This window comes from Parasteatoda tepidariorum, chromosome 1 (genome assembly GCF_982258835.1).
Source record: "Parasteatoda tepidariorum strain Cologne lab strain chromosome 1, Ptep-v5.0, whole genome shotgun sequence".
NCBI lineage: Eukaryota > Metazoa > Arthropoda > Arachnida > Araneae > Theridiidae > Parasteatoda > Parasteatoda tepidariorum.
This window is the reverse complement of record NC_141755.1, coordinates 101,707,296-101,720,788: the sequence shown is the minus strand read 5'-3', so window position 1 is coordinate 101,720,788 and position 13,493 is coordinate 101,707,296. Positions and strand designations below refer to the sequence as shown.

The 13,493-nt window shown below is 33.7% G+C and overlaps 1 protein-coding gene across 2 annotated transcripts in view; it reads right to left on the bottom strand.

The window, feature by feature from the left end:
* Positions 1-13,493, bottom strand: part of LOC107439593 (b(0,+)-type amino acid transporter 1) — a 79,077-nt gene that overhangs the window by 30,850 nt on the left and 34,734 nt on the right. For both annotated transcript variants that reach the window (XM_087149717.1, XM_087149714.1), the window contains exon 4: positions 12,670-12,930. In XM_087149717.1, the coding sequence (XP_087005843.1) occupies positions 12,670-12,930 (261 nt within the window). The remainder of the gene's footprint in view (positions 1-12,669; positions 12,931-13,493) is intronic.

Genomic DNA, 13,493 nt, shown 5'->3' with positions numbered 1-13,493 from the left:
GGAGCTTGTCGCTAAATCTGTTTTGCTTTGTCTTAACAAAAAGTTCATTCAATCGCCGAACCCGTCGTCGCCACTATTTCGACTAGTGAAAAAAATCAGCAACAATACCATTGGAGATACTGTGCTCGTTGAAGTTATTCATTCCAGCTCGAAACTTTGAGATCCTAGCATAGCGGATATTTCTGTGCCAATATATATACATATATATAATCGTTAGGGTGTCAAAACGCAAGAATTTAACAATTTTTAATTATTTTGAGAAAAAATCACGACCGTTAATAGTGACGTGACAGCATCTAGTACCAATGTAAGTTTTTCTGTTGTACAGAAATGTGATACTTCCGTTGAAGAAAACGCTTCTAGCATAACAAAATCTGATGAATGTGAAAGTGGTCCTCAAAGTGTTACTTCCCACCCATATGACATTGGACTTTTTTCAGAAGATATTACATTATGTTCCTAAACTTAAAAAAAGGAAATCAAAATTTAACTAAACAATGTTGTCTAAATAAAAATTCGAAATTGTCTAGCTGTCTAAATTAGGGAAATAATAATGCTTTATTACGAATTTCTTTTAGTAGTTTCAGAAAATGAAACCCCCCATTATGAACATCCCCCTTAAAAAAATTCTGCGTACGCCACTGATACCGGGCAGTGGCACTTGACCTTAAAAAGACAGTGCGCAGGGCATACGGGGCACATGTACACCGGGAAGTGGCACTTAACTAGACCTAGTACATATTTCGGACATTTACCGAAGCAATTATGTGATTGTCAACATTCACCAGTGGAAGTAAACAACCACCCATTTCTGCCATTCTTGCGTCAGTATCTTGCGTTCAGTAACTTGCACATCCTTTTTAAAATAACCATTTAAAGTGAACAAAAAATGACCTCGTATAAAATGCAGTTACAAAAGATCGGACATCCGTCGTAGTAATAGATAAGATTTTTGGGGGATGATTCGATTTTCTCTACCCAGACTATTATATAGGTTTATAATACTACATATAAAAATCCACGTGCTACGCAAATTACAACAATAATGAACGTGTAGATAAATCAGATAAACAAAGAAATTTTCGATCCCGCTGTTAGCAAATAGTTGTAGAGAAAAAGAAATATTACTTTAGTTCCCCCGAAAAAAATGTAGGAAAAGTTTTAAATATATATCGAAGAACAAAATATGTAAAGTATTTTAAGAATGAATCTATGTTTCTCGTTGTTAGCATAAAATTTACTAACATTTTGGTAATATTATCTAGTTTTCGTTAATTATCTTGAAATTTACTTTTCCGTTTTGTTTCTAAATAACTGTCCTCAAAAATCCGCTGAAATTTGGATGAAAAACTTAAATTAAAATAACATTTTGAAACAAAATAGGAGTATTTTTTACATAAAATGTTAAGGTTTTTATCAACAAATTCACATTATATTAAGAGAGCATTTGATACACAGGTTTACGTGTATAGTGTACAAAAAACTAAACAAGAATAACATTCGATTTTAATGATAGGATTTTAACGTACTAGAACTCAATCTTAATGGTTTTAAGGGGTGACCTCAAATATGCTAATTAGTTAGTGCAAGCGATTTTTTAATTTACGAAATCTGACAAACAAAAAAAACGTACTGTCTCTGAATATAACCTACTTTTTAACGATGGATTACGATGATTATGATTCCTGATCCCCAAAATATAGGGAGTAGTCTTAAGGTCTGTTTACACGGTCCAAGTTCTTGAATCCGAGAAATTGGAGGAATTTCTCTGTCCAAGAAATTGGATGAAACGTCGACACTATCCAAGTTCTTGAATGTCACTGATGGGTCAGAAGAAAAACTAGCGCATGCGCATATTCAACATTATAAAATCTTACTAACACGAGTATATATATATACAGGCCCGAGTATATACAGGCCTTTAAGGCCTGTTTAGACGATCCAATTTCTTGGACAGAGATTGATTGATATTGATGGAAACTTGTTTTGCTTTGAGCTTTGATCGTGTAAACAAACATCCAAGAACTTGGCCCAACTTCTTGGACGATAGTAGAGCATGTTCTACTTTCCATCCAAGTTTTTTCTCCCTTAACCAATCAGCGTCTTAGGTTTTGTGACGTCAACAAGCTGGCAGCAAATTATGTCATTTTGTTGTGGGTTTTCATAGATTTTAGTCCAAATAAATTGATCTGTTGAGGTTTATTTGTGTTATTATGATTTTATTTGAATTTATTTAGTAATTTTAAACTAATGTAAGTATTATTTTATAATGTTGAATATGAACAATGCGCATGCGCAAGTTTTTCTTTCAACGAATCAGCGACATTCAAGAACTTGGATAGTGTCAACGAATCATCCAATTTCTTGGACAGAGAAATCCGTCCAATTTCTCGGATTCAAGAAATTGGACCGTGTAAACAGGCCTTTAATCAAGGAAATATGGTCCTATTTGTTTGGTCAGATTATGGTCCCATTGGTTTGGCCAGGGGGGTGGTCGAAAATTTGAACCGCTTAATGTTGACTTTACTTTGTAAGTATTTTGCCATAGTTTGAGAGAGATATTCGATTAACATGGCGCTCCTGTCAATCGCCAGCCTTGCACGCCCTGCCAAAAAGTCTGGTGTTAAAATATAATCGATGCACTAAAGGAAAGGAAGGGGATTGTTTTAAATTGTTACAATTCTTACAAAGGGCAGTAGAAAGAGAGAAACTTTTTTTATTTTGTGGATCGAATGAGATCAAAAACATTTTTCGAACTGCCTTTCTACGATGAAACTTCAAACAATATCTGAACATTTAGCTTTCTTTAAACGTTAGGAAGGAAGGTATTAGAACTCGTTTAGTGATTTTCGGAATGTTTCAAGACGAATTAAACATAGTAATAAATCGAAAGTGTGCTTTTTGTTTTAAGAAGAATCACAATTAATAACTGTTTTCGGTAGAATTCGACGCGATATTTAACAAGGTCGCCATAATACTCTTATATCATTTATATCTATCTTATATCCTAATACTCGAAGTAAGAGGATTATGAAAAAGGGAAATAAAATCGGAAGCTAAAAACGAAATGAGGTCGGTTCTGTTTCTGGTAAAAATGAAATAAATCACGATGTTTGTTTAATTGCTGGTCATTTATCCTTGAACAGGTTTAATTTAAATTTAATTAAAAGTATATACATTCGTTTGATAAAAAGGTTGAAGATTTAAAGGAGAGATCTCAACAGAATGAAACCAGAACAAGAAAATTAAGAAAGAATCCCGTATAGGAAAGTTATAGAGTGAAAGATGTGATGGTGTCCTGATAAAATGGTATTTTAACTTCCTCATTAAGATGTGCTGATTGAGCGAAGCTGTAAGTGGTACAATGATGGAAACAAGTCACTGAAGTGATAAAACGTACGGTTTTTTATGGTTTTGTTTTATAATTTAGTCCAAAATAAAATAATAAACAAAATTAAAACAATCCTCTAGGCCTACCCTCTCCAGTTATAGTTGTAAAAGTATTATTTAAAGATACCAGACTTACAGTACACTCTCGATTATCCGGTTTGCGGATTATCCGTGCTCATTCCGGAGTCACACAGAAAATATAAAGAGAAACATTTTCAAGATTAAAAAAATTTGATTCATGAAGTTATAACACTACCATCTTTTTGGAAGCAATATTCGTTATTGGATTGCAGTATATGGAATATCAGCAGCATGGTCACATGTAAAATCGTCTACGTTATCACGATCTTGGAGAAAGATCGTACCGCTTGATGAACAATCCTCTTCAGATGTTCAAGAAAAATATGATAACAGTATTCTCGAACAAGCAAAAGAAATCTAAGGTTTCGAAATTCTTGATGAAGAAAATTTAGAAGATTGGTTTCAAAGTGATGCATGTGAGCCTGGCTTCCAGTATTTGACTGATGAAGACATCGTTATGTTGTTAAATAAAATAGTGATGATAGTAACTGATGCAGAAGATGTAGTAAATGAATGAAATACTATTTCTCATTCTGCTGCTCTGTGGAAACTTTATTAGATTATATGGGAGGATTTGATTACGGTGACACTACTGCGATTCGTAAAATATGTGTATCGATATATATGGCGGAGACGCATTACACATTTTTTAAAAAGGAAAATTCCTAGTTTGATGTTATTCATGCAAATGTCAGTAATTTTTATATTTTTTGTACTGATATTGAATTTTTCTTTAATAAAAGGAGTTTTCGGATTATCCGTGTTTTTCGATTGTCCGTGCGACCTGTCCCGGTGATTAACCCGGATAATCGGGAGTACACTGTAGTTGTATCCGGTATCATAGACGCTATGGCTCAGGGGATAGAGCGCTCGCTTTCTAATGAGGTGAACCGGGTTTGAATCCCAGCGATGGCTGCTCTATACGAATCCGCAACCGGCTTGCACTCACCACAGTACTGACGTGAAATATCCTCAGTGGTAGACGGATCATGGGTTAGAGTCCCCTTGCCGTCAGGCTAACCGTGGGAGGTTCTCGCGGTCTTCCTCTCCATGCAACGCAAATGCTGGTTAGTTCGTTTAAAAAGTCTTCCACGAAGGCGAATTTCTCCCAATACTTGATCCCTTATGTTCTGTTGTTGTTGTAGTTGTAGTTCATTTACGTCGCACTAGAGCTGCACAATGGGCTATTGGCGATGGTCTGGGAAGCATCCCTGAGGATGATCAGAAAACATGCCATCACAATTTTGATTCTCTGCAGAGGGGATGGCAACCCCGCTTCGGTAGTCCAACGACCTACTCGCGAAGTCGAGCACTTTACGGTAGCACAGTTTAACGAGGACCCATACCGCGCACTCTCGGTCCCTACGCAGACTGATCCAAGTGGGTCACCCACCCGCACACTGACCGCAACCAGTGATGCTTGACTTCGGTGATCTGCTGGGAACTGTGTCTTAACGATCAGTCCACTGCGGGACCCTTCTGTTCTGGATTGGGTTTAAAATGCCAAGGCTACGGAGATGAACGTTAGTTGTCGTAAACCCAAAAATTGGCCCGGCTGTTCAACGGTGGTTATTAAGTAAAATAAGATTACTAATTAATAATAAGTAGCACTTTTATGTAGTTAAAAAGTAATAAGCGACTATAAATGTAACGGGTAACAATAGTCGCTTCACCCACCAACCACTGTTTTAAGCACTACAACGCCAAAACATTTTTTTCCATAATTTTAATCTTAGAATAAATATTAGACAAAAAAATATTATAAAACAGATATATTACAAGCAAATATTTTCAGACAATTTGTATGGCTCATAAAGATGACAAGCGTTAAGTCAAGTTCATAATTCAATAAAAATCAGACACCGTTTGTATCAAAAATCTTTTGTGGTAAATATTTCTTGGTTACGTCATTCATCGAATGCATAATTGAAAGTTTCGCCATACACTAGATAGTTTATTATGACGCACGTTTTTTTTAATAACTATTTTACTCGTTGAAAATAATTCTTTGAATTGAAGTGACCTCAGAGAGGGTACGATAAAAGATTAGATAGACATGAATCATAGATTAAAGTACAATTTCCTTTTTTTTAAGTAAGAATTTCGGAAAATGCTCTCTTAATGGAAGTAACAAGGATAGCATTTAAATATATATATCCGTTATCATACTTTCATCTAGGGCAGTGGTTCCCAACCACTAGTAAATGTGAGTCATATATGAATGAAGTAATATGGGAGATCTAATCGCAAAGCTTTCTAAATGTACTTCTTATGCTATTATAAGAATTAGAGAGCGCAGCTCATTACAAATATGTAAAAGATTATTAGTTTTATCGTTATTTTATGTCAAAGTTGAAGATTAACTATTGTGCCGCGTAATTTAGTTTAGCGAAACTAGTAGCTGGAGAAGGGCCGGGATAGCCTTGTTGGCAGGGCACTGGACTCGCGTTCGTGAGAACAGGAGTTCGAATCCAGACTCCTAGTGTAGTAACTGGAGCACGTTAAATCTGTCTGGTCATAAAGTCCTCCATGTTCACATAACAAATTATATTTCTGAGGGTACTGAATTGGAGATGGATCGTTCTCTGGTCAAAATTACGATCTGCGGATGAATGAATGGATACATGAATAGCTCCTCTTTCTAAAATGGTGTGGCAGAAGTCGAATTCTTTACCATAGATGGCGCAACTGTAAGACAACAAAAATGCACCCGTTGTCTTAATGCAGTGATTCCCAAACTTATGACTTTCGCGTACCCGTTCTAAATTTTTTGAAACGCTGTGTACCACTAATAAAAAAATGAGTAATATTTCTTACTATAAAATAATTGCAGAGGAAAGATAAAAATCACAACTGGCTGCTGATACCACTCATTATTAACTGTTAACTCTGCAAAAAATAGCCAATAGAAAAATACGTAATCGTAAATTTTCGTGGTTAACTTTGTTTTAAAATAAAATTGTTTGAAATTTTCGCAAATTGTTGCAAGATATTTCGCATAGGAACGTGTAACCCCTCCAAACTGCTCTCGTACCCCTAAGGGTACGCGTACCACACTTTGGGAAACACTGTCTTAATGGAATACGATAACAACTAGCTGGAAAATTATGATTATTTTTTTACTTACACAGTTTGAAGTCTTTGGTTAAATTTCTAATTTATTTTTAGTAATTAAATTATAAAGCTAAAGAATGAATATCTCTTTGTCTGCAAACGGTCTCACAGTAGGTTGTACAGGTGAAAAGAGCGAGCTTTTGGTCATGCCAAACCTGCACCAAGAATTCTAGCATTCGTAAGCTCTTTCGCATCATGAATCGTACAAGAAATTTTGAGGATTGTGCAGCAATAACGAGCAGAGGGCATAGTCTCTATTATTAAAATAAGCGAAAAGCAGCGATCAGCAAGAAGTGGAGGACAGAGCGCCCCAGTATGTCTAAAAATAATTATGATTAATGCTGTTAACGTTGCCACCGCGCCGGCTTCTCATTCTCATAACGCAAAAAGAAATCAATGATATAATATTAAATTGCAAATTTTTAGAGAAATGTTTGAAAGAATATTCTGAAAATTATTAATGTAGACATGCAGGTTTTGAGTTATTTCATATCAAAATGAATTGTGTTTTTTTCTACGGTGTTAAATATACCTTGGCTGAAACCATTCGAGGTAAACTAATAGTATTATATTAGTGGCAGATGATTAATTTTTATACTCTTTTGCTAGAAGATAAGAAGCAATCTGTTACTTATCTTCAAACAGCATTAAAGAGACGAAATTTTCGTGTTTTCTCCTGCCTAAACTATTGTGATTATATTTTTGAGACTGCAGCTACATTTCGAAGATTATGAGTTGAAAAAAAAGTATGTTTATTTAGAGAAAGTACGTATTTGTGTCTGATTTCATAACTCAAAATATTCTACTCATTTTCCTAATAGCCCATTGCCTCCATTTTTCACGATTAAAATATCGTCTGTAAAAATTTTAATGTATCAGCTTGCAACATTAAAATTGCATCTTAGTTAGTGAAAATCTGATTGGGTTCGTTGAAATCAGATCACTAGATTAAGAACTTCTATTTTGCCCACTGTTTATTTTAAGAAAGAAGCTTTCATTTAAACTCTTTTCTTTTAAGAAGCCCTTCCTCTCTCGATCGAACTCAACTTTAGAACAAAGAATATAGATAGAATACGCAACTAAGGCCGGAACTGTTGGGTGCGGTATGCTATACCAGGTAAACAACTTATTGAGCAAGCAATATACTCAGATATAGCGGAACATCATATGCACCAAGATCCATGTCAGACTACGAATTTCAAAGAACAAGGTTCGAGTAAGAAGAACGGTGAGTCAGAAATCACAAGCTTGAAAAACTTCTGAACGAGGGAGTTCGATCATTTAGAAATATTTTAAAGACGAAATTTACATATTAATTTTAGGCGTATTACGTTTTCTACCCTCATTTTGCAAGTGTTTTTTGATTGGATGTTATATGCCTGTATATATATATAAGACAAATCAAGATTAGATTTGATGATTTTCATGACTGTATGGAGTGACTTTTGTTACCTCATGTTATGGAGAGTAGAATACTCTCGAGGATTGTTTTCTCTTATAAAGTTATGTGATGTCTAAGTTCAGTTATAATTTTTCTTGTTTAATAAAAATTCTTGTAAGTTCAAAGATGACTTTTTCATTGTGATTGCTTGTCCTGCAGTGGACTGATGGTTAAGACACGGTTCCAGCATCACTGACTGCGGTCAGTGTGCGGGTGGGTGACTACTTGGATTAGTCTATGTTGGGTCCGAGGGTGTTAAACTGTTCTACCGTAAAGTGCTCGACTTCGCGTGCAGGTCGTCGGGCTACCGAAGAGGGGGTGCCATCCCATCTGCAGAGGATCAAAATTGTGATGGCATGTCTTCGGATCATCCTCAGGGATGTTTCCCAGACCGTGAGACAATAGCCCCTTTGTGCAGCTCTAGAGCGACGTAAATGAACTACAACCACAACTCATTATGCTTACTTAGCAATTTCAACTGCGCTCTATCTAAACTGTGCCAGCAATACAGAGCATGCGCGTAAGAAGTAAAATGACATTCCGGAGATAGTATGTCTCCTGTGAACTGGTTGTTGGATAACTCTACAAGTAAGGTTGTGTACGCTGTCTACTGCCATTTCATTAATTCTTTTTACCTCAAAATATGTTAGCATATTTAATCAACAGATATAAAATGATATAAATGTATTCTCATAGGAATATCTTAATTGGACAGCACCGTTTATAACTCTACAAGTAAGGTTGTGTACGCTGTCTCCTGCCATTTCATTAATTCTTTTTACCTCAAAATATGTTAGCATATTTAATCAACATATATAAAATGATATAAATGTATTCTCCAAGGAATATCTTAATTAATTGGACAGTACCGTTTAGAACTCTACAAGTAAGGTTGTGTACGCTGTCTACTGCCATTTCATTAATTCTTTTTACCTCAAAATATGTTAGCATATTTAATCAACAGATATAAAATGATATAAATGTATTCTCCAAGGAATATCTTAATTAATTGGACAGTACCGTTTAGAACTCTACAAGTAAGGTTGTGTACGCTGTCTCCTGCCATTTCATTAATTCTTTTTACCTCAAAATATGTTAGCATATTTAATCAACATATATAAAATGATATAAATGTATTCTCCAAGGAATATCTTAATTAATTGGACAGCACCGTTTATAACTCTACAAGTAAGGTTGTGTACGCTGTCTCCTGCCATTTCATTAATTCTTTTTAACTCAAAATATGTTAGCATATTTAATCAACAGATATAAAATGATATAAATGTATTCTCCAAGGAATATCTTAATTAATTGGACAGCACCGTTTATAACTCTACAAGTAAGGTTGTGTACGCTGTCTCCTGCCATTTCATTAATTCTTTTTACCTCAAAATATGTTAGCATATTTAATCAACAGATATAAAATGATATAAATGTATTCTCCAAGGAATATCTTAATTAATTGGACAGCACCGTTTATAACTCTACAAGTAAGGTTGTGTACGCTGTCTCCTGCCATTTCATTAATTCTTTTTACCTCAAAATATGTTAGCATATTTAATCAACAGATATAAAATGATATAAATGTATTCTCCAAGGAATATCTTAATTAATTGGACAGCACCGTTTATAACTCTACAAGTAAGGTTGTGTACGCTGTCTCCTGCCATTTCATTAATTCTTTTTACCTCAAAATATGTTAGCATATTTAATCAACATATATAAAATGATATAAATGTATTCTCCAAGGAATATCTTAATTAATTGGACAGCACCGTTTATAACTCTACAAGTAAGGTTGTGTACGCTGTCTCCTGCCATTTCATTAATTCTTTTTAACTCAAAATATGTTAGCATATTTAATCAACATATATAAAATGATATAAATGTATTCTCCAAGGAATATCTTAATTAATTGGACAGCACCGTTTATAACTCTACAAGTAAGGTTGTGTACGCTGTCTACTGCCATTTCATTAATTCTTTTTACCTCAAAATATGTTAGCATATTTAATCAACAGATATAAAATGATATAAATGTATTCTCATAGGAATATCTTAATTGGACAGCACCGTTTATAACTCTACAAGTAAGGTTGTGTACGCTGTCTCCTGCCATTTCATTAATTCTTTTTACCTCAAAATATGTTAGCATATTTAATCAACATATATAAAATGATATAAATGTATTCTCCAAGGAATATCTTAATTAATTGGACAGTACCGTTTAGAACTCTACAAGTAAGGTTGTGTACGCTGTCTACTGCCATTTCATTAATTCTTTTTACCTCAAAATATGTTAGCATATTTAATCAACAGATATAAAATGATATAAATGTATTCTCCAAGGAATATCTTAATTAATTGGACAGTACCGTTTAGAACTCTACAAGTAAGGTTGTGTACGCTGTCTACTGCCATTTCATTAATTCTTTTTACCTCAAAATATGTTAGCATATTTAATCAACATATATAAAATGATATAAATGTATTCTCCAAGGAATATCTTAATTAATTGGACAGTACCGTTTAGAACTCTACAAGTAAGGTTGTGTACGCTGTCTCCTGCCATTTCATTAATTCTTTTTACCTCAAAATATGTTAGCATATTTAATCAACATATATAAAATGATATAAATGTATTCTCCAAGGAATATCTTAATTAATTGGACAGCACCGTTTATAACTCTACAAGTAAGGTTGTGTACGCTGTCTCCTGCCATTTCATTAATTCTTTTTACCTCAAAATATGTTAGCATATTTAATCAACATATATAAAATGATATAAATGTATTCTCCAAGGAATATCTTAATTAATTGGACAGCACCGTTTATAACTCTACAAGTAAGGTTGTGTACGCTGTCTCCTGCCATTTCATTAATTCTTTTTACCTCAAAATATGTTAGCATATTTAATCAACATATATAAAATGATATAAATGTATTCTCCAAGGAATATCTTAATTAATTGGACAGTACCGTTTAGAACTCTACAAGTAAGGTTGTGTACGCTGTCTACTGCCATTTCATTAATTCTTTTTACCTCAAAATATGTTAGCATATTTAATCAACAGATATAAAATGATATAAATGTATTCTCATAGGAATATCTTAATTGGACAGCACCGTTTATAACTCTACAAGTAAGGTTGTGTACGCTGTCTCCTGCCATTTCATTAATTCTTTTTACCTCAAAATATGTTAGCATATTTAATCAACATATATAAAATGATATAAATGTATTCTCCAAGGAATATCTTAATTAATTGGACAGTACCGTTTAGAACTCTACAAGTAAGGTTGTGTACGCTGTCTCCTGCCATTTCATTAATTCTTTTTAACTCAAAATATGTTAGCATATTTAATCAACAGATATAAAATGATATAAATGTATTCTCAAAGAATATCTTAATTAATTGGACAATACCGTTTATAACTCTACAAGTAAGGTTGTGTACGCTGTCTCCTGCCATTTCCATAGCTGCCAACTTTTAATCCCTTCCATTATGATTTTTTCCGGTGGTATTAATATGGAATTAAAATTTAAATTTTAAGCCAGAAAATACGTTGTATTTGAAAAAGCTTAAGCTGGCAACCATGATAGCAACACATATCAATATATATGCTTAATTTTTTTAAGTATAGTGGTGATCAAAATCATTTAAAAATTAAGTTTATAAAAGAAAAAAAAGTATATATTTACTACCACTTTAAATATAAAAATAAAATTTTACGCCAAATGCGTAAAAGTTGGCACGTATGCATTTCATTAATTCTTTTTACCTCAAAATATGTTAGCATATTTAATCAACATATATAAAATGATATAAATGTATTCTCAAAGAATATCTTAATTAATTGGACAGTACCGTTTATAAATGGCGTAGAAATGCAGAACAAACTTATAATAGATAAAGAAAACGTTGCATCTTCTACCAGTAGTGGTTAGGGGGAGAGAAGAGTGAAAACGGAACCTGTTTCAAAACTCTCTGCTGTTGTTCTCCTAAATGTTGTTGTTTCATTTATACACATGGACTGCACCAAGCTATGGAAGACCGGTTTACATTTTGTCTATCGAAGCTAGCCTTCTTCATCTCTGTATATTCTTTGCGGTAGAAGGGCGAGAGACGGGGAGGGAAAATTCTAACTATGCTTTTCCGGCATACCAATACAGTTTTAAAAAACAGCAGTTTTGAAATATAGTTAAATTCGGTTGTTCTTGGTTTATATTTTAAATGTTTAGCTTATATTAATTAGCTTATAGTTAAAAATATTTATATTTTTGTGCAATTTGCGGTTTTAGTCTGTTCCGTTAAATTAATCGGTTTTACTCCGTTTAAATTATTACAATTTAAACAGATTAAAACCGATTTGGTTACAACGTTTGAAAAAAAACTACATTTTAAAAAACAAAATTTAAAAATGGAGAAATGTGGAGTTTTAAATTACTTTCTCAAAACCACGAATAGTAATTTTTTTTTTATTGCTTTGAAGTTAAGAGTAAAAAATCATAAAAGTTCTAAAAATTATTTCTCTTAATCTAATAAAGCGCCTCCTTTTCACTTTCTACCTTTTTGTTAAAAGATATTTTGTTTGTCAATAGCATCAAAAAGAAACTAAAATTCCAAGATGGAGATACTTACATATAGCAGCGAGGGCGATGAGTTTTTTGGCAATGTCAGGCGAGGAACAAGTTGGGAAAAATGGTGTGACTATATATTCAGAGAAGGTGAGCAACATGATGGATACTGCGGCAGGTTTTATGATGATAGAACACATCCACATGTAGAGGAAGGCGGGCACTGGACCGAACCTCCCTTTCTTACCGTATACGTGTAGGAAGTAGGAATACTCAGCACCAGACACAGGTATAGAGGTACCCAGTTCAGCGTAGCAGAGGGCACCTGAAAATGACAGCGGTAATCATCCACTGTAGTTGAAGTTGATCGGTACAATTTAGAACTACGTTTTATACATCGGTAATCTATATGCTACCGATAATGATAGCGGTTATCATCCAGTTTTGAAGTTGATCCGCACAATTTAGCATTACGTTTTAAACAAAGTGCCTTGAGCAATAGTTAGCTGCCAAAGAACATATAGCAAAATAAGTTGCTTAACAACAATAATTACTTTTGTTCAACTATATCCTTAAACAGGATGTTTAAAAATTACATTAAAAACTTGTAAAACCTACAAATTTAAGTAAAAACTATACTCAGATTCTTCTGCGTGGATTTCCAAGCGGTAATGATAAGAGCTACTTTATTTATCCGCTACAGCCATAGGCGACGTTTGATGGTGGGTGTATGCTCCCACAATAAATTAAGAACTTCAAAAAAGTCCCCTTCCCCCCCTTCAGGAATCATTATCAATTTAAATTTAATCGAGTTATAAACAAGTTGAGATAATAATAATTTGGCAGATGGAATAAATTTTTTTAAATTATTATACTCTGTTGCAAGTT